Source organism: Melospiza georgiana, chromosome 7 (genome assembly GCF_028018845.1).
Source record: "Melospiza georgiana isolate bMelGeo1 chromosome 7, bMelGeo1.pri, whole genome shotgun sequence".
Taxonomy (NCBI): domain Eukaryota; kingdom Metazoa; phylum Chordata; class Aves; order Passeriformes; family Passerellidae; genus Melospiza; species Melospiza georgiana.
Window position 1 is genome coordinate 30,246,706 of NC_080436.1, and position 20,480 is coordinate 30,267,185.

Below are 20,480 nucleotides of genomic sequence, written 5' to 3' on the forward strand. Positions count from 1 at the left end.
TGCTTTAGTAATTCCTGACTGAAATAGGTCACACCAGGCCCTGTTGAGCTCCATGTTCTCCCAGTGCTTTGCAGGCACTGTGTCCATGTTCATCACGCTCTGCCTGCTCAACCCAGCTCCCAAATCCATTAAGTGTCATGGTGTTTGCTGGAAAGCCTTCACCCTGCCAGGATACCTGGAGATTATTGTTCTCTGGGCTCCTTGGCCAGGTGCAGCTCCCACCTTGCACTTTGATGTTTGCTTCTTGGTTTGTTTATCACAGAAGCAGCAGGAGGCAGAGACGTGCATCACAGTTCTGCATGGATTGCTTAATATTCTTGGATCACACCTATTGCTTACATCAACAGAATTTGCTATCTGAATCTGTGCATCTCTACTGCTTTTTTTTATCAAGCTAGGCTTTCAGCCTAGAAATGAGTAAGGCAGGATAAATGAGTTATCATCTGTTTGCCATTCCTTGTTCCAGGCAGCTAACACAATAATACGTTTTAATCAAAAATTGTAAATCTGCTTTCAGCAGAGATGGGGTCACATCCAGACGTGTACTTTGCCAAAGAATTTGGGGAATTTGGGGGGGTTTGGAACTCATTACTACAACTGACAAAAATACCTTCAAAGTCTGGCTCCCAATGTTTTTATGTTTGGGTGTCTTTTCTGTGAACAGTGCTTTAATAAATAAAATGTCAATTAGCATAGTTTAGATCACAGCTGCCAAATTCTCTTTTTAATGTACATTAATAAAAGCCAAAAACAATTGTTTATTGGGATGATGAGCTGCAGAGGAGCTTAGGTTCAGTTTCCAGACTTGCCACTGTGTCTTTGAGCAGGCTCTGACCCATCAAAGACAGCTGAACTCAGGTGCAGTCATAGTGATGTTGGTAGAACACATCACGTCCTTTTAGGTAAAGCATGCAGCTGAATATCTTTGCTGAGTTAGGCCTACAAGCCCACTGCAGAGTGAGGACATAGGGATGCTTCCTTGGCTCCCAAGAGCTGTTCAGGGTAAAACCATGTATTCCTGGGGAAATGGTGTGTGTAGCTGGCTCATGGTCCCAATACTGCTCCTCCTTTCTCTGCCGGCCCTAATCACGCTGTCAGTATCCAAGGTGACGGGTTAAATTGGCTGTTTCTGCTCACTGCTTTTTTCTTTCATTTGCAATGACTCCTGTGAACTACAAAGTGGGAATGCTGTGAGAAAGGGAGCATCCTGCTGAGGAGGGTAAAAGAGTAATAGAAAATGCATTTGATTTCTATAATGTAATAACCAAGCAGTCTGGTTATCTCCTCACTCCATCCCCTTCCATTGCTGATGTGTCCTCAGGAGCTTCTTGCAGATCTTTTTGTTCCTCCTCCAGTTTTATCTGTGTTTCAGTGCCTGTGAGTTCTGGATGGGTACAATTATGGAAGCTGTTCAGTAGGGTTGGTGTGTCAGACATGTGTGAACATCTGCACAAAGTGGTTCCTTACAGTTTGACTTGCCAAGATGACTGCTTAGCACCAGAGAGCTGCCTTTAAGCTGTGCATTTGTCTTGTAGCCCACAGGCACCTCAGCCACAGGCTCCAGAGACTCCCTGGGCAGATGAAGAAAATGTGGTTTATCACCTGACCGATGAGGACTTCGACAAGTTTATAAAAGATCATTCATCTGTGCTAGTGATGTTCCATGCACCATGTGAGTTTGTTTTCTCTTCTGTACTCTGAGCCAAATGCTTGCTAACAAAATCAGTGATGTTTTTCCGTGGAAGTTTCACAGAACCATGAGCTCTAAAGTCCAGGCTTTTCTTGTTTGTGATGATGGTTAAATACACAAGGCATGAAATGTTTGTGAAGTTGCTGACTTCACATTTAGGATGGAGATGTGCTTGTGGAAAAGGGACACTTTGTAGGCTGAGTCAAAACATAACTGAGGAGTGTAATGATGCTTAAATAGTCTGGCTACTCATCACTTTACAGCATGGTTTCCCATTTTCAACTTCTCTTCAGTACTGTTTGCTTTCAAAGCAGAACTCTGATTGATTGAGCAACTAACTCAACTTGAGAACCCTGACCTCCTGGGTTCTTGTCCATGGCTGCTGCTATGTCATTTTGAGCATTTTCACTCCTTTGCCACAGTTTCTCTGGCAATGTAAGGGATGATTGTCATTATATATTGTGCTGAACTGTGCCAAAACTAGGCCTAAGTTTAGAAAGACCCCAGGACTTTGATAACTAATGCAGAGTTGGTGGTGATACTGCTTGTTATTCTGCTGAAAATGCATTGAACTGATTTTTTTTAATTACTTGAGGTTTTAGCTTGACAAATAAAATCAAGTGGATTGCCTTCAGGAAGCTGAAGGCCACACTGCCTTCCTGGATGCTGTTGAGTGGAAGAAAAGAGTGCATTAACCTCTTAGTTCACTGTGGATGTAACTTGTTTCAGCTGCATATCTGGTTTTTCCAATTGTTTGTGTTTGTGATGGACAATTCAGGCTTGAATCTGCTCCACTGTGTGACACAGAGCTTCTGTCTCCCCTTGCTGCTGTGCTGGCAGCAGTATTGGGTGAGATGTTCCTTTTCAAGTGCATAGATTTAAAGGTTAGGACTCTGGAGGCAGACTGTGTGCTGACAGCTGAGGGTCTTGGCACAGAGGCTGAAATCCTGCTTCCCTTTAAGCCAGCAGGAGTTAGCTCCAAAATACCTTTTTTGAAGGTCTGCTCATAAGACTCATTTGAAAAACATACCATAATGAATTTCCTCTGCTTGGTGAAATGTCTAAGAATTTGGTCCACTGGAGCAGGGGACTGACTGCTGTTCTGTCGCTGTGTTCCCTGGATTATTTGTGCTAATGACAGTGGGACCGGAGATGAGTGCCTGCTCTGAAACCCCAAACACAAGGAGCAGAACTGATGAGGCCTGCTCTGAAACCCCAAACACAAGCAGCAGAACTGCTGGGGCCTGCTTTGCTCAGGAGTTATCCTTCATTACCCAAATCCTTCCTTCCCCAGATTTCCCTGCACCCCGGTGTGCCAGTGCCAGCAGGGGCTGCTGCTCCTCGGCAGCTGTGAGCTCGCTGAGCAGCTGCTGCCAGGCACAAATGGAACTCCTAAATTTGCCTCCTTTCCCTCTCCCTGCACAATGACATGGCAGAAGTGTCTGCTCTCTCTCAACGTGTTCACACTTAGTAGTACTTTAAAGCTTTGCCTTTTTTTGAGTTTGTAAATGGGCAGAGTCTGGTCATGTATTCAGGAGGAGGAGGAGGGGGAAGAAATCAACAGTTGGCCCAGCAAAACTTATTCCTTTAGGAAGCCAGATTAAAAATAGATGAATACATATGACTGCAATCAAACTTTATAGTAAGTTCAAGTTAGTTTTAAATCTCAGTAGGATTCTGTTCAGTTTTTAGTGTTTTATTAGTATTTTCAAGAACACAGTTTTAGGAGTAACAATATTGCATTACTTATTTTGAGAGTGGGGGTGCTTCCAGACAGGCATGTTTTGTTCTAAGGGGCATTCTGTACCAGCAGTGCTTTGGCAAATGCTGTTATGAAAGTAAATCAAAAGCTCTAATTGGGCTGTCACAATCTTCTGATAACATTTTCCAGCTGCTCAGAATTGAGATGAAGAGTGTTCCTTGCCAGAACAACTCCATTTTAAATGCAACTCGAATATTTGGGGCATTTTATTTACATTCAGGTGGTTATGGCAATACGTGCAGAATGCAGCTCGTACATGTGTAAAAGATCTGTGGTGGTAAGAATCCTCTCTGAGCATCCTCAGCAGGGAGTATGAGGCTTGCAAACTAATTAATGGCAGACAACTATCATAAACAGTTATCTCCATGATTAAAAGCTCTTCTCTTAGCACTTCCTAAATGTGCTAATGGTGTCACCTTATGAATATTAGGAGATAAATTATTCCAGTAAGAAGTGGCAAAACCAGTGAGCATCTTAATTATTTTAACCTTGGTAGCTCAGGCTGAGGAAGTTTTTTTCTAAAAATGTATTAATAAAAAAAAGTTGAAACATCTATAAAATAAGCTCATAACACAGGATATACTTCTGTGTAACTAAGAGTGATCAGGGGGATTTCAGCACTGGCCTGGAATTAGCAAGTACTTAAACTCCTGTGTCACCACACAGCATGTGACTTGGAGTTTTTCTGGCTCACTCTTGTGGTTTAGCCTCAGCCACAGCTCAGCCCCACACGGCTGCCCCATCATGGTGGGATGGGGGAGAGTTTGAAAGGTAAAGCCAAGAAAAGTCAGGGGCTTGTAAGGTAATTTAATAAGAAAAGCAAAAGCCATGTACAGGCAAACCAAAACAAGGGATTTGTTTACTAATTTGCATTGACTGGCAGGTGCTTGACCCATTCCCAGGAGAGCTTTATCACTCATAATGCTGAACTTGGGAAGACAAACTCCGTCACTCCAAATGTCCCCCCCTCTCCCTCTTTCCCCAGTTCTATATGCTGAGCATGACACCGTATGGTCTGGGATATCCCTGTGGTCATTTGGGGTCAGCTGTGTTCCCTGACATCATCTTGTGCACCCCCAGCCTCCTTGTGGTGGGATGGGATGAGGAGCAGAAGAGGTCTGGATTCTGTAAGCAGTGCTCATCAATACTTAAAACATCCCTGAGTTATCTACACTGTTCCCAGCACAAATCCAGCTCATGGCTCAATACCAGCTACTGTGGAGAAAATGAGCTCTATCCCAGCCCAAACCGTCCCACATACGTGAGGAGCTGTTTTACTAGAAGAGAGTTATTTCAGTGATGCTTTAATTGCATATTCAGATGACCAATGGATTAATAATAGAGTGTAGTATGAAAAGATGTGTGGGGAATTGGCAGCATTTCATCTGCCCCCTGCCCCCAGTGCTGAAGATACAGCTGAACCAAACACATCCCAGGTAAATACCTGTGAACTGCACCATTAGGCACTGTGATGGATGTGGCCAGTTAGGTCTCCATGCCTGTGGCTATTAATGACCATCCCTGAGGACCACACTGTAATTATTTACAATCACTTGCACTAACTAGCCCAAGGACATGGCAGCATTTTAAGTGCTGCCTAGCATAACTAAGTTCAGGGAGAGCAGCTAGTGTGTTTTAAACACATCAGGAAGGTCTGCAGCATGCAACTTGCACCTCTTGGGATCAGAGACACCATCCCTTTTGTGCACTAATTTATCACAGCCATTGAACAGAAGATGTGCTGCTGCAGGTCATTACTGCCAGCCCTGAGTGACTGGGGTGAGTGTGGGTGGGCAGGATGAGTTCATCCTGATTTCTTTTCACAGGTCACTGGGGACACAGAGCAGGATTTCTAACCTTCTCAAACTCCTTCGTAAAGCCCTTAAGAGGATGTTCAGTAAATCTGAATGTTTAGCATAGGTAAACAGTGACCCAGCCAGTCAGGCTCTGAAGGCACTCTCCTCCCCAGCCATCTGTGAAGGGTGTGCAGTGTCATGCTCCTTACTTTAGTATTTTGCTGAAATTCCATAATTTCTGGTGGTGAGCTTAGTGTTATCCTGGATATATCCAGACTGGAGTCTTGCAGACATCTGAAGTATTTTTTCAATGTGTTGTTGTACCCAAAAACTGGGTTCTTGTGCAGTGTACAAAGGAACAAAGAAAGGGCCCTCTCTCCCAAAGGATTTGGCATTTTCATTTGGGTTGATCATATTTGATCATATTTGAGATAGCAGTTAGGTTAGTGGACCTATTTCTGAATCTATAACAAAGGATTTATTGCATCAACCGAAGTTATTTCTGTACTATAGCATAACTAAAGGCACCGTTGCTGCTTATGATAAGCTTCTGCTAGCAATGAGAATAATGATTCCATGTCTGTATGTGCTTCTTGATATGTGTGCCTACAGCTGATCAATTTATTTAGATGCCCAAGATGACAGCTGGATTCTGAATGTCTCTAAATATGGGTTATGCTGCCAGTCAAGTGTTGTTAAATGCTTTAGTGTCATGGGGACTCGCTGAGACTTAAAATGCTCGAGTCCCTTGATTGTGGAAAAAAAAAAAGCCCTGTTTGTGTTTTCAGTTTCCTCATCAAACTGTTTGCTGAGTCCAGTGCAATTTAAAAAATAATTCTGTCCAAAATATTTTCCAAATTAGTGAGGATTTCAATCTTTCTGACTGTGTTTTGTTGAAGGAATAAAACCCCTACACATTTATCCTTTCTACATTTTTCCTCAGCATTTTCATCCAAATCACATCTCAGTCACAAAATAAACCCAGCCAAGTCACTGATAAGTCAATTCAAATGCCACTGAAAGGTGTTTAAAGTCCAGGATTGAAATTCAAGTCAACTCAGAAATGTTTTCTGGAAGTGTCTGCTGTTCACGCACAGGAGTTACTTTTCATTATGTTTTGTTAACACAAGTGACACTGCTGCTGTTTTAAAGGATACCTGTTCTTGCAGCCTCAGGCAGAATAATGTCCTGGTGCCACTGTGAGCTGTAGCCTGCCCCTGTACCTTCAGCAGGCTTGGATCTGAGGAGTCTCTGGTGCTGGCTGGTGGTTGTAGTCAGTCATCCCTGATGTTTGCTTGGGGCTGCTTTGCCCTCTCTCATTCCCCATCAGCCAGAGCAAAGTTTGTGGTCCAGTACTGATGCCAGAGGAGAAAAAAGTGCTTTGCCTGTACTGTTAGTGTGAGTGTGCATTTGCTTTTTATAAAGGATTAAACTATTAAAATGTTTTCCTGCAACATTTCTTCGTTGTATGTGAGCTAAAATTCAGGTTAAACCTGTGTTCTTCCCAGTCCCCTTCATAGGGCTCCTTCAGAGACTCTATAAGCTGATTGCAGGATTTATAGTAGGAAAAAAGTCAATATCCTTAGTAGGATATTGGAGCCGTTGTGGTTTTTCCTCCATTGATAAAGAGGGAAAGCAGGGATAATGCAGCCTAATAGACCTTTGCTTGCTTCCTCCCATGGAAGGGAGTGCTAAAATAAACCTTGAAATGATAAAGTGCACCACAGTTTTCATGTGTTGTTGAAATGTCCATGAAATTCCTTTCCTGTTCTCAGCTATTTTCTCTACCTTTATAAACCAACCCAATAAATTATGCAGTTGCTGCTTTCCAAAGTCAGCTATTCAGCTGCTCAGGTTTTTAATTGCACAGGGAGTGGTTTTATCAATTTGGCTTTGAAAAACAGCTTTTCTCATCCTTCACTCCTTCCCTCCTCCCTCCCAGTGCATTTATACCCAAGGTTTTAAGCGACTTTGTGAACTCATTATTAAGAATCCCAACCAATTAGCCCAGTACCAGAAGAAGGCCTCAGCTTCTAACCAAGTAGTGAACTTGGCTCTCTCCCTGCCAGCTCACCATCACTGGTTTCAGTGTTTTTGTTTTTTACTGCTGCATGTGGTGATACTGGGATATAGGAATCCATTGCTCGCTTTAAATATGAAGCAAAGTGAACCCAAAATGTGTGCACAAAATCAAATATATTTTTTCAAACCATCTTTTACAACTGTAAATAAATAAGTCTCCCTTTCAGACCCCCACTGGTTCCTTGTGAAAGCAAGCTATGTTGCTGTGAGCTCTAATTGGGATGTCTGTTGGCAGCATCAACAGAAAGGCCACGAGTTGAAAAGGCTGAAGAATAATCTACTCTGCAGCCTGAAAAAAATGGCCTTTCTAGCATAGGTCAGCAGCAGCCTAACGTTGGCAGCCTGTGATAAATAAAGGAATTATATTATTTATAAATAAATAAAGTTTTTCCATGCTAATTCATGATTCAATCAGAGATTTTTTTTAAATGTCAACCAACACAGTTGTTCCAGTAGAGGTTAAAGGCCTGTGGATTATCCAAGCATCCAGCAGCACTGAATGTGGATGGAAAGATCCTTTAATTTTCATTTGTTCCTGTCATATATGACATTTGTGATTTTCAAAATAAAATGTTGGTTGTTTTCAGTGGGTACTTTGGCATCTGCCTTCAGTTGTAGAGCCTCTGGGATAAAGGCAGACAGTGGGTACTGGGAAGCTGGTTTTGGTGCACCTGTGCAGGTCTGGATTACTGGAAGTTTGTAGAGTGTCAGGCAGGTTGTACATCTGGAATCTGGTCACATGCCTTATCCCCATGATGCAGGTGCATGTACCAGCCCACAGGGAGCTACACAAGGAGACATTTGTGTGTCAGGGGGCTTGCTGTGGGCCACCACACCCTGTGAACATGTTCTTGTTTCAGAGTAATTAGAGAAAGCTTTGAACAAGTGAAACTTTCTGGACTGTTCTGTGGCTCACAGGCAGTGCCTGCCTCTGGTGGGATTTTGGTGGAGCAATGCAGATGTCAGGGTGGGCAGTTGCAGTGCCCACATCACTGAAAACTGAATTGTTGTGTAAGGGCACTTGGGTGATGAATGTTGCTGTTTAGGAGTCTGGACAGATTGCTGAAGAGAAAAGATGTGCTTCAGTTTCAGAATAGTGTTTCCTGACTCTATGTCCCATAGGCTTCTAATTCTAATGTTGCCTCAGTGTATTTTTAATGGGATGTATAATAAAATGCTTCCCTGTACAAGCATAAATTGTGCCAACTTTCTGTGTACTGCATGCATGTGCTTCTCAGCTGAACATTCCTGGCAGGCTTCTGGGGCAGATATATTCTTCACGTAAACCAGTTAGAAATTGGTGCATTCTTGGCTTCAGAATCTGCTTCCACTCAGATGAGCAAGGCCTGACTGTTGATTTCAAAGAGAGGAGTTCTGAGACACTTAGACTGGGTTTTTCATTATTTAAAAGCATGGAGGTCTACAAGATGTTGCTTGATACTACATTTATTTGAATAGCACCAAAAATCTTAGGCAGTGTAAACAGTTCAGTGTAAGTGACCTGCCTGTGCAGTGATCTGTCTCATTAAACTAATCACAGAAATTATTTTCAGGGAGATTTAATCATACATTAAAATAGAAGTTCTTGGAAAGGCAGAAAACCAGGAAAATTAAGAACCTGACATGGATTTTTTCCTTTAATGACAATACCACTCATGTTTCTCAAGGGTCTAAAAATAAAAATCAATATGAGTTTTTAGTGGTACTTAATATAAATGGGAATGTGAAGAGTGTAAGAATCCTGATAATTACCTTGTGCAGTAAAACTTGATAGGATACTTAATGGAAGGGGTGAAGACAGTAGTAACTGATACCATTGTCTCTTTTTTGTCAGTCTTCTGATACTGGAGCACACAGTTCATATGGGATTATTGTCTCTTTGAAGCAGTTTGTGCTCTTTGAGCAGGGTATGGTCATAAAAAAGGATGATCCAGTGATAAAAGCAATAGCCTTGCCCTGGAGATGTAAAAGTTTAGTTCTTTGCTTTGCTTTGCTTTGCTTTGATTTGTACAGTCACAACCCAAGTCACTAAATATTTGTCGGTTTCCAACCTGTGAAGTGGAGATAACATTTCACCTTGCGTGGGAGTTTTATCTAGCAAGCCATGGCCAGACTGAAAGCTGCTCCAGTATTGCAGGAATTGAGATATGGAGGGGATATGAGCTCTGCAGAGTCTTGATTAACGTGAAGGAAGTAGGATTTTGCCTTTGGTGTTCTCTGGATTGTGGCAGACATCAGTGTTTGGCCCACCAGTTTAGGAAACCCCATCTGCCACTGGGTGAGCACAGAGCTCAGACAAGATTATCATGGCTGGAGCTGATCACTCGCAACCTGTGCCAGGACTAAAAGGGAGGAGCCTTGACTTGCTCTGGTTCAGCATCACAACAGGGAGGGTGGCAAACGTGGGTGTTTCGGGCTGCTCTGCATTTGGGCTGGATCTGAACTTGCTCTGTGGCATGGTGCTGTTCTGGGGACACGGCATGTACCTTGAATAACTTACTTGGTAGCAGTCGTGGGTGTTGAGCAGAATGCAGGCTAGGAGTAAAGGAAGAGGGAAAGGAAACAAAGTGTGGATATTTGGGGGTTGTGAAATTTGGGAGGTTTGTTCAAAATGCATTGCTGTATGCTCACCTCCGATTGGGAGCAATTACTTTCTCTATTAAAGAAGACATTTTCAAAGGCTATACCAATCAGAAAAAAAGCTTCATGTGAATGTATGGCAGGTGGTGTGAAGGGAACATTAGTTTCTTTGGGGATTTGCTGCCTCATTTCTCACATTACTATTGCCTTCCCTCTCTCCTAACGAGTTCTTACTGACTGACTCAGCCTGTGACACAGGAGTAGCTGCCAGAGCACCAAGGAGCAGCTGAGGGGTGACAGCTGAAGAGAGACTGGCCTCATTTTCTGGGTATTTGTTGTAGGTTATTTAGGTGTTCAGAGGGGTCTTTTAGAGGACTTAAGTAATTTTAGCTGTTAAAAATCCACATTTGAGTGTGTGAATTGGATGGCTGTCCTCCTGGCAAGCTTGACCCCAGTGTGCATATAAGCTCTTAATGCTCTTGTGGTGAGTTCTGATAAGAGTGAAACATAACTTATTTTTCTAGGTCTCTAATAATGAGGTAACAGTAGGAATTAGCTTTAAGAATTAGACTCCAGGTTTATTTTTTCTGAAATAAATTAATTTCCTTGCTTGGATAAGCTCAATATACTGTGCAGGGCTCTCATTTGGAAAATGCCTTATAGTAAGTATCTCAGCTACTTGAGTCATTACCAGTGGAGTTTTCATTGTCAAGTTTATCTTCCTAAATACTTTATGGCTTCAACTTTTATTCTGTGAAAGGTAGAGAACTTACATAAAGGGCAAATAGTGAACAGAGACACCTAGAGTCTGCCTCTCTGCTCCTGCTTGCCTGTCTGTCTGCTCATTGTGCCTCTTCAGAAGGTGAGAAGACAAGTGAGGCCATTTTAATAATATATTATATATGAATTCATTGTTTGACACTGAGGCATTGTGCTGATGGTGGAGCTGTGTCTTCTGGGCTTCTGACTGCTTGTGCTTGGCAACCATGCCAGCACCTTCTCCTAAATAGGTGAATAGATCTCAACTGGTAGCCACTTCTGCTGTGACTTTGGACAAAAACTGTGCATTCTGCATAGTATCTCCTCCTGATACTTGACTTTTCCATCTATCTCAGTAATATTCAGTGTCACCATTCCTTTTAATGCCACTGTCCCCTGAGCTGGAGTTCATTGGGATTTACCTTTCTTAGGAAGATCCCTTTGCATGGCATCCATTTTGCTGATGTCTTACACAAATTGCATCCTAGGAAATAATTCACAGGTTATGCTGTTTTTGTGAGCTGAACATTCAAAGCTCTTTCATCTCTCCTGTGTTCTCTGGCATTTTCATTGCTAAATCCATAGCATAAAGTCTTCCATAGTGGGGTAAGAGTGTGAGGAAAACCAGTGCAACTTCTCTTTCCTCCTCAAGGTAAAATTTTGTTGTTCACCTGGCAATGGAGAAAGGGGTGAATCTTTTTAGGATGTTAAATAATTCTGGCTTAATTGAGAAGGAAACCTTCTGGTGGTATTTTTCATAAGCTCTCAACAATTTCACCTTAAGGCAACCATGCTGTTGTCTCACTTTTCAATAGGGGAGGATTAATTTTCAACACCTACTCAGGGCCACGTTCCTCAGAGCTGGTGTAGGAAGTGTAATTCATATCTTCCAATGCCAGCTGATGCACCTTCCTTCACTTCTTTTCCCTCCCAAGAGGGATGGTAGGAGGCACCATCATCTCCCAAAACTGATTTCTACCAGTTGCACCACAGTCTTGAGTGAGAGGAAATATATATGCAGTTTTAGGAAATACATGCAGTGTAATCTCCAATAGCCAGAAGCTGAAACCACCTTTGGAATGAAAATAAGGAGCCATGTGATTTTTTGTTTTAGTTTATTTTACATAAAGATGATGATTAACTTTGAGGTTGTTCCTGGATGTGTGCTGGAGTCTGTACCATGCAGATGGGGTATAATTTTTCAAAGGCTGCTTTCAGGAGTCCAGCTCAGCCATGGCCCCCTGTGAGCTCAGAAGCAGAGAGTGCACACTGTGGCATGATGGAGCAGAAATCTCTCTTCCTGCCAGAAGAATCCCAGGCTGACGTTAGCCTAGGAGAATATTCACCCTTTCTCCTGAGCCTGAGTCAGAAAAAGACAAGCTCCAGTGTGACCAGAAATAAAGGCAAAAGTGCATGTTGTGCAGTTCACCAGAGCTGCTGCCTTTTAAGTCTCATGCAGGCAGCCTGCAGCACCCACTCCATGTTTACCCCTTGTGCTGAGCCTTCCCTTCCCAAGGGCTGTTGCTGGCTAAAGGTGGCCCTTCTGCTAGAGCTGTGAATGTGGCACGGATGCAGACAGTGTTCCTGAAGGATATGTTTAGTTAAGCTCTCTTCCCAGTTTGATCTGATTTATGTAATGCATCTGTCTTTTTTAAAAATAATAACTCATATTACAACTGTCCAAAACTGCTATGATTCTTCTCCTGAGCAGTTTCAGTGATGCTGGGAGGGAAGAAATTATGCCACTATAGATGGTGTCTGGGTTTAGGTCACTACCACCTCAGCAAGTCATAGGGACAGAAAGTGTGACCAATTTGTAATAATTTTGTGCCCTAACTTCACACTGAAGGGCTCCTGGAAGCAGGCAGGGACTTTCTTCTGCGTGGCCATGCTGGGATGGGATTTGCACAGCTCATTGCACGCACAGATTGCCTGCACTGTGAGCTCGTGGCAGTGCCACGGGATGGTGATGGCGGTGGGGCCGAGCCGCTGCAGCGCTCTGGGATGAGCTGTGCAGCCCACGCCGCCTTCGGCTGCAGCCGCAGCAGCCCTGGCTGCAGTGATCCAAACTGCTGAAGTATTTTCCTTCTAATGCTGCATTTCCAGTTCCTCAGAGTCTTTTCCACACTGACCTTTCATAGGCTTTGTCTTTGTAAAGCTGTAAAGCTGTTTGCTTGTCACTGATCTCTAAGCAGTGTAATGCCTGGTGGAATCAAACCTGCCTTTAAAAATACAGTATTGGGGGGAGGTGTGTCTGGATTTGTGTATGTGTGCACACATTTCTAGCTGTTGGAAATTTGAATTCGATATCATGTTAAAGATATTGAAGATATGCCTTTTGTAAGAAAACATCAAGTCTTGGAACAACGTTGTCTTTTAAGTATCTGGAATTTTACCTGGGTGTGCAGTGCTGCTGGTAAGAAGATGAATGGTTTGTTGGGAGAAAGTATCCATAGGGAAAAGGTTGTGCAAAATCCTTTGAGCTCCTGATCCTTCCTAAGGTGATTCCTCTCTTTTTTTGGTTTGTTTTGAGTTTTTGTTTTTTTTTTTTTTTTTTTTGGTTTGGTTTGGTTTTTTGTTTGGTTGGTTGTTTTGGTTTTTTTTAATGCATGTAGATCGTGGCATGGCCTGACTGCTCTGACCGTTGTGACTGTTAAGTGAACATGCAACCAACACGATTGCAAATTCATACCTGTGATTACGGGGAGAAACAGCTGCTTTTGTCATCCTGCCTCCCTGCCAAATTTGTGGATGATTTTCCATCAGATATCTGCAATGCAGATGGCTAAATTATGCAAGGGAGTCTGCAGCTGTTGTAGTTTATGCTCTCCTACACCGGTGAAGGAACTGTAAACTGCCTCATGTCAGACCTGAGAGATCCTCTTGTGTGATGTATGTTACAGCCTTCCATGGCAGAAGAGAACACATTTGTGTTCTTGCATGGGTGATAAGAGGGCTGGGATTTGTGTGTCCTTGCTGTGGCTGCAAGGACTGTGTCTTCCCTGCTCCATGCAGGTACTCCTACTTTCATATGTAGAGATGAGAGCTCAAAGTTAACAATATTAACTTGTAAGAACTGGCTATTCTGCTGTTTTCAGAGGTCACTGCTCTTCTGAGATTAAGAATAGAGAAACCAATGGTGTTATCCCCAGGTGTTAAATGTTTAGAGAATGAAGGTACATCTGAATTTTTTTACTTCCTTTTTTTCTTTTTTTGAAGTTGTCTGTAAATCTTCTATGAGTGTATTCTGAACTGCCAGTGGCCCACTTGCTGAAAGCAGGACATGTTTTGTGCTTCAAATTCGTTTTCTCGTCAGGCTAATGGAGGTATTTTTGGTGTGCAGCTATAGATGGATATGGAGCTGGCATTATACAATAAATAGCTGGTACATGATAACAGTATTCATGCAGTCTGTTGATGACAGAAATGTAATGATTCTTTAAAATCTTTATTTGTAATTTAGTTTACCTCTAGGGTTTCTTGATGTCAGAAATAGCTTCTTCACAACTGCCTGGATGTTGTCTTTTATCTCTTGCTTGTCACGCACACTTCAGATCATCAGACAATGTTGTCTTGAGATGAGAGGCCAAAAGCATGGCATTTATTTATATAGTCATAACAACCTGAAAGAAGCAAACAGTGAATGACAGAGAGAAACAGATTTATATTCTTGAGACATCACTAAAACAGCATATGCAGGAGCTTAGCTGGAGCTGCTTGGCTGGTTTTCTGCCTGTAAATCCTGGTTTTAGCAGTAGAAGTACTTGTATTAGTTCATTTTCTGAAAAGTTTGGAGCAGCTGTGCTGAGAGTCTTTGCCGTGGTGCCAAAGAGGCTGCTATAAACAAATACAGGTATTTCCTTGGAAAAAGAGTTGCCTGGTATGTTTGTGAGGCTTTCCTTTGTCCATGTGCTGCTCACCCTTTCACTTCAGCATTGCTCTGTCCACACTTGGCCTTTGCCTCTATATTTGCATATGGTCACACTGCAGAGGACAAAGTGCTGAGCAAGTGTTGTCCTCTGCCCTGCAGTGGGACCCTGGAGGGAGGTGACTTGTCTGCACTGAGATGACATGGGGACCTTTGATCACCATTGTTTGGGGGTGCAGCTGAGCTAAGCTGTGTGACAGTAACTGCAAAAAAGGAAGGAGCTGCTTATCTGCCCATCTACACAGTGCAAACGAGAAGATTGAGGGATTGCAAATAAAGGAAAGCAGAATTCTTACTTCATTTAGACATCTGTTTTAAAAATGGTTAGCAGGGGTGTGTACCAGCTGTCCTAGGACTGATTGTTGTAAGTTTTGACTTCTTTTTCCTGTCTTCCTTTTTGCTTATCTGTGTGCTCTTTTCTATGTGAGCCTTGGCCCCAGCAACCTGGGCTCTTTTTGTGCAGGAGGAGCAAGATGAGGTGTTAGAGGTCAGAGGAGTTGTCCTGAACTGGTTAGCAGAAGCATGCACTGAACCTGGACTGGTTTCTGCTGCTGGATGGAGAGTAACTCTGTCCTGCACCCCCAGAGCAGCTGCTTGTCTTCTGCAAGAAGAGACTGAGGCTGTGGGAGTCCTCTTGGATGGAGCCTTGGGTGTTCCCACCAGCCGTGCCTCACAGAGGCTCAGAGGGTGGCAGTGCTGGAGCAGGCCCAGGCCATCCTTGTATTGAGTGCAGCCTTTCTCCTCCCCTGGGATTGAACTTCCCTTGCTTAGACTTTGAGTTTTAATGTCAGTAAGCCCTTAACAGGACAGTGCATCTTCTAGAAGCACATCTGTCACAGGCGCCCACTGCAGACCTCTGGGCTCCTTCCATTGTCCCAGCAGCACACAGGAGCATCTGGGCCTGTAGGGTTGTTATTTTCCACACTCATTTTAGAAACAGAAAGCATCTAAAACTAGAGGAGCTTAGTACAGAGGGATGAAGCTGCTGCTGAACAACCTAATGTAGCAATCAAAGGAGAGGTAGTGACCTTGGAATTCATTTAAATAACTTTCAATTGGCCTCAAACATTTAATGGCAATCTTCACAGGATTATTCAAAGATAGGATAAATAATCACAGGAGAGATTAATTGGTTTGCAGTTTGTAGGTCTGATTTGTAATTCATATCTCCCCTTTTCTGCAATGGTAGGTGAAAGTGGGCTGTAGCTCACAATAGCAAAATTCTCATGAAGACAGCCAGAAAAGCATTGTTTATTGTGGGAGAAGCTCTTAAAATTTGTTGTCCCTCTCTCAGGTTCAGTTTAATGTTGTGACTTTTTCCAGGCTGATACAGCATGCTGTCCTCTGTCAGGCATAGAACAAGCATTCACAATAAAGATTTGAAGATTTCAGTTTGCATTTAAGTGCCTTTTAAAGATCTGATGTTGCTTCCCTTTATTTTAAGCCTGAGTGAGTTAGCTTTGTGGCAGTCAGTAATGCTGTGTCTGTGTGATTTCAGAAAGAACCTGGAACAGTGACATTTCATGGTCTGGATATCTTCATCCAAAATATTACTTACATGATCTTCAGATGCTTTGGGTATTTTTTCATTTCCTGGGCAAAATGTGCCTGTGTTACTGGTTTGGATTTTTTTCCCCCTCTGCATGGCTTTTTGAAAACTCTGGTTTTTAATGCCTTTGGTTGATCAGATCTAATTAATGATTGTAATATATTTGGAATATAGTGTAGATTATGTGGATACTGTAGCTAGAGCACAGTATGAACCTTGCTGTGGCTAAGGGACACACTGTGTAAATCCCATCAAGGTGAAGTTAGCCCTGCAGAAAATCACTGTTTGTACAAATTTAAGCTGCCTAATTCAGAAAGGTTCCCAGGTATCTGAACTGGGAGTTGAGATGCCCTTTGGTTAAAAGTGAGGAAGAGCACAAAATGAATTCAGTTCCCTGCTCCTAAGAGGAGAAATAAATCAAATTGGGCAGGTGTCAGAGGGATCTGTCAGCCCCTTACACAAAGCCATATGCCTGCAAGTTTTCTGTGGGTGGCAAATAAATCATTTTCCAGCCTCTTTTGTGCTTTTAAACAAGATAAGGAGTGCTGAAACAGTAACTCTTCCTCAGCCTGTTCCAGCTTCTTCCTGAATTCTCCTGTGAAGCTGTCGCATCGGGTTCCCAGCATTCTCACACCATGGTGTAAAATTAAAGCAAAGCTCTCTCCACCAGCTGAGCTCCCCTTGTTCTGCTGCTCCTACCACAATACTGTTTTTTCCTTAAAAGAATGGCATGGGGCTCTTTAGTGCTGTGGTCTCTGTGCAGATGACTAAGTGCTATGGACTGTAACTGGTGTTTGAACAGGAGCTGCTCTGAGATCAACTGCTTTGGTATTTGCTGTAATTCTTAGGTGGGATTTGCATTTGTTGTTCAAATGTTCCATAAACATGCCCTGAAAGTGTTCCATGGTGTGCTGTGGTGGCTGAAGCTCTGTTTGCTCTGGTGAAGTTACTTACACCTGGTACTGCTTCTGGGCTGCAAACACTCTTTACTTAGGCTATATAAAACATGCTTGTCTGGTTGAGTTCAGGCCCAGATTTGTGTCTGGTGGCTTCAGCCATCATCCCATCAGAAGGAAACAAAGCAGCACTGAGGTTCAGAGGCTTTGGTTTATTTTCTTTTGGACAATGGTGTAAAAATAGCCCCAGCCTGTTACCCGAACACCTGAGTCAGCTTTTGCTGGCATGCATTGAAACACATTTCTAGCCATATCTTCTGATACAACTTCCAAAAGCTCAGCAGAGTCTGGGTTTTCAAGTGCCCCTTCCAACAATAACAGCTCAGGAAAGTGAGCTGGCAGCTGCTGCAGAGGGGAGGGAGAGGTGCAGCAAGGCAGTGCACGGGATCGCAGCGCTTTGGGGCTGTGCCAGCGCCTTGTCCCAGCTGCCTGCACTCCAGTCAGACCTGAGCCTCACCTGTTGGGTGTTCACCCCAGCCCCTCTGTCCCTGTGCACTGTCCCAGGGGGGCTGCCATTGTGCCAGTCCCTTGGGGACGGGGCAGGGGCTGTCACTGAGGCCCAGCAGCGCACTGGAGGTGCCCAAGTGTGGCAGGATCCTCACGCGGGCCTGAAAGTTCAGCCTGCCTGCAAGCAACTGCACCAGCTGAAAGCAGTTTAATTTACACCCTAATACTTTATTCCAAGTCTGCTTTTCTCACTCATACATTCATTTTACTTTATTGTAATGTCAGCACTTAGCAGTGAAGTAATGGCAGATCTCAGGAGAACTTCGCGCAAGCGAGAAAGCACCATTATCTCGGTTTTACAGATCCTGCTTATGTTGGGAACATATGTGGTGGTGTAATTACACTGATGTGATTAAATCAGTGCAAATACTTCCTAGAAGGACATGCTGCACCATGTAAAGCAGGGCTTATTATCAGTGCAGTTGAATTCAAATTATATTACTCTATTAAGCTGTGCTAGTGTAAGCCTCCACTGAAAGTCACAAAGTCACGTGAGGAGCTGTGTTGCTTCTTTTTAAAGCAGATAAAGATTTGGCAACTGAAATGGGTGAGGTTGTGCTTTGCCCAAGAGCATGGATAGACGCAATGGGCTTGGACAAATGGACAATGGACAAATGGACAATGGATAAATTTTTATAGTACTTTTTGTAAGGAAAGAGGTGTGGGTGTGAAAGCAGGGATATAATAATAATAATAATAATGATAATAATAATAGTATTTAAATTCTTTGTTTAAACTGTTGTGGTCATTTTGGAAAAAATCCTATATCATACTAAGGCTTTACAAATGTATTAAGTAAAATGCATACAAAATTCTAGTAGATCTTTATTACATGGTTTTGGATTTTGGTAATGGCTGAATGGGTCAATGAATAACCATGGTGTATACAACTTAATTGTATTTTTTTTATTTTGGCAGGGTGTGGGCATTGTAAGAAAATGAAGCCAGAATATGAGAAGGCTGCAGAGTTTCTCCATGTAACCAGTGATGTAAGCTAATTTCCTTTATTATATCCTTCAAATAATCAGTAATAAATAACTAGAGTAATAAAAGTGACTTTTCTCCCTACAACAAATTCAGCTGTTCTCATCCTCCCACAGGACCCTTCAAAATGTGCTTCCAAAGTACAGTCTCATCGCTGATGCATGAGCCCTGCCAAAGTCTGAGAAAGAACATTCTGTCTTGAACAAAAACAAAATCGAAAAATGTTTATGTATTCTACTGTAGGCCTTATACATAATATGATCAAATCCAAAAATGGATTTTTTTCCTCTTACTTAAAGACATTGAATGTGAAAAAACATAGGCTTTTATTTATGAATTAGATTTGGAAAAAAACAAAAGGGGTTGATCCCTCTTTCAAATACACTGTTTTTAATGGTTGCACCACTCCATTAGCTTCATCATAAGTGCTCCATCAGCATGGCTGGAGAAGAGAGATCCAATAATACAAGTATTAGTGTTATTGATTCAGTCTCGTGCTGTGTATGCCATGCAGGAGGAGAAGTAGAATTGGTCTCCCCCATACTTTAAGCATCTTCTGTGGAGACATCTAAAGTTCCTTTATTGCTGTTGGAGAGGGAGGAGATGAGAAAAACAAAGATTCAATGAATCACACTTTAAAAATGCCTATTCTTCTGTGTCTCTAAAGGTGGTCCATGAAAAGATACCCACAAGTTTGGGAAAGATGAATTTGCCTTAAAGTAAACTTACCTTTAGCAGTGCTTGTTTCTTCTGGGAGAAACAGGGATATGTGGGAGGAAATGCAGTTTCTGGGAATGGCTCTTAAGCATTATAGAGTGAATTATATAAAGACAATCCATCAGAAATGGGAGGGGAACAGGTAAGACTCTGGTAACATTTAGTCCATAGTATGTCCCCTTCTGGTTTTGCATCAGTTCTCTGTGTCTTTCTGTATGTCTGTGCACAAAATCACAGCATTAAACATGTTGGAAAAGACCATTAAAATCAAGTCCAGCCTATGACCAAGCACCACCATGTCAACTAGACCATGGCACTGAGTGCCACATCCAGTCTTTCCTTAAACACCTCCAGGGATGGTGTCTCCACCATCTCCCTGGGCAGCCCATTCCAATGTCTAATCACCGTTTAGATGAAAAAATTCTTACTCATGTCCAGCCCAAGCCCCTGGCACAGCTTAAGACTATGTCCTCTTGTTCTAGAGGCAGGAAAGGCACCTAGAGCATGAGTGACTGCCTCCAAGCCTGCTGTGTCCTGCTGAAGGGGTGTTTGTGTGTGTATGTGGCTGGGATTTACAAGAGGTGATCTCTCTTTCAGAGTCCGGGTGTCCTTGCAGCAGTTGATGCTACTGTCAACAAGGCTCTGGCAGAAAGATATCACATCTCAGGGTTTCCTACTTTGAAGTATTTTAAGGATGGAGAGGAGAAATACACTCTGCCACACCTCAGAACAAAGAAGAAGATCATTGAATGGCTGCAGAAGTAAGTTTTGAGGGTTTTAAGATAGTATTTGGGTTCCTGGTTAGTGACTCCTGCAGATGGCTTTGATGGGGAACTAAGCAGAGTTTCAACACGGCCTAAATCCCTTGCTAACAAAATTACACTGAATTCCAGTATTCTAACCCAAAGAAGCATGTATGTTAATTATGGTCTCTAATACACCAAATCCTTTATTTGCCATGGGGTTTTTCATAGCTGCCCTGGTATTTCTTTCCCAAACTAAACATTTTTCAAATATACCTTAAGCCTTTCCCTGGAGAAGGAATAGCAATGGCTCTGAAAAATAAACAGAACATTTGTTGTTCCCTCTTTATACAAACCAGCAGATTCCAGTGTTAGTAACTGAATTTCTACAGTTGTACTTTTCTCTTTCCAGCATTTCAGAGCCAAT

The 20,480-nt window shown here is 42.7% G+C and overlaps 1 protein-coding gene across 1 annotated transcript in view; it reads left to right on the forward strand.

Moving 5' to 3' along the window:
- The window catches only part of PDIA5 (protein disulfide isomerase family A member 5), a 97,068-nt gene that overhangs the window by 47,370 nt on the left and 29,218 nt on the right, over window positions 1–20,480 (forward strand). Inside the window, exons 11-13 of the mRNA XM_058028508.1 lie at window positions 1,536–1,672; window positions 18,528–18,598; window positions 19,908–20,071. Coding sequence (XP_057884491.1) covers window positions 1,536–1,672; window positions 18,528–18,598; window positions 19,908–20,071 — 372 coding nt within the window. The remainder of the gene's footprint in view (window positions 1–1,535; window positions 1,673–18,527; window positions 18,599–19,907; window positions 20,072–20,480) is intronic.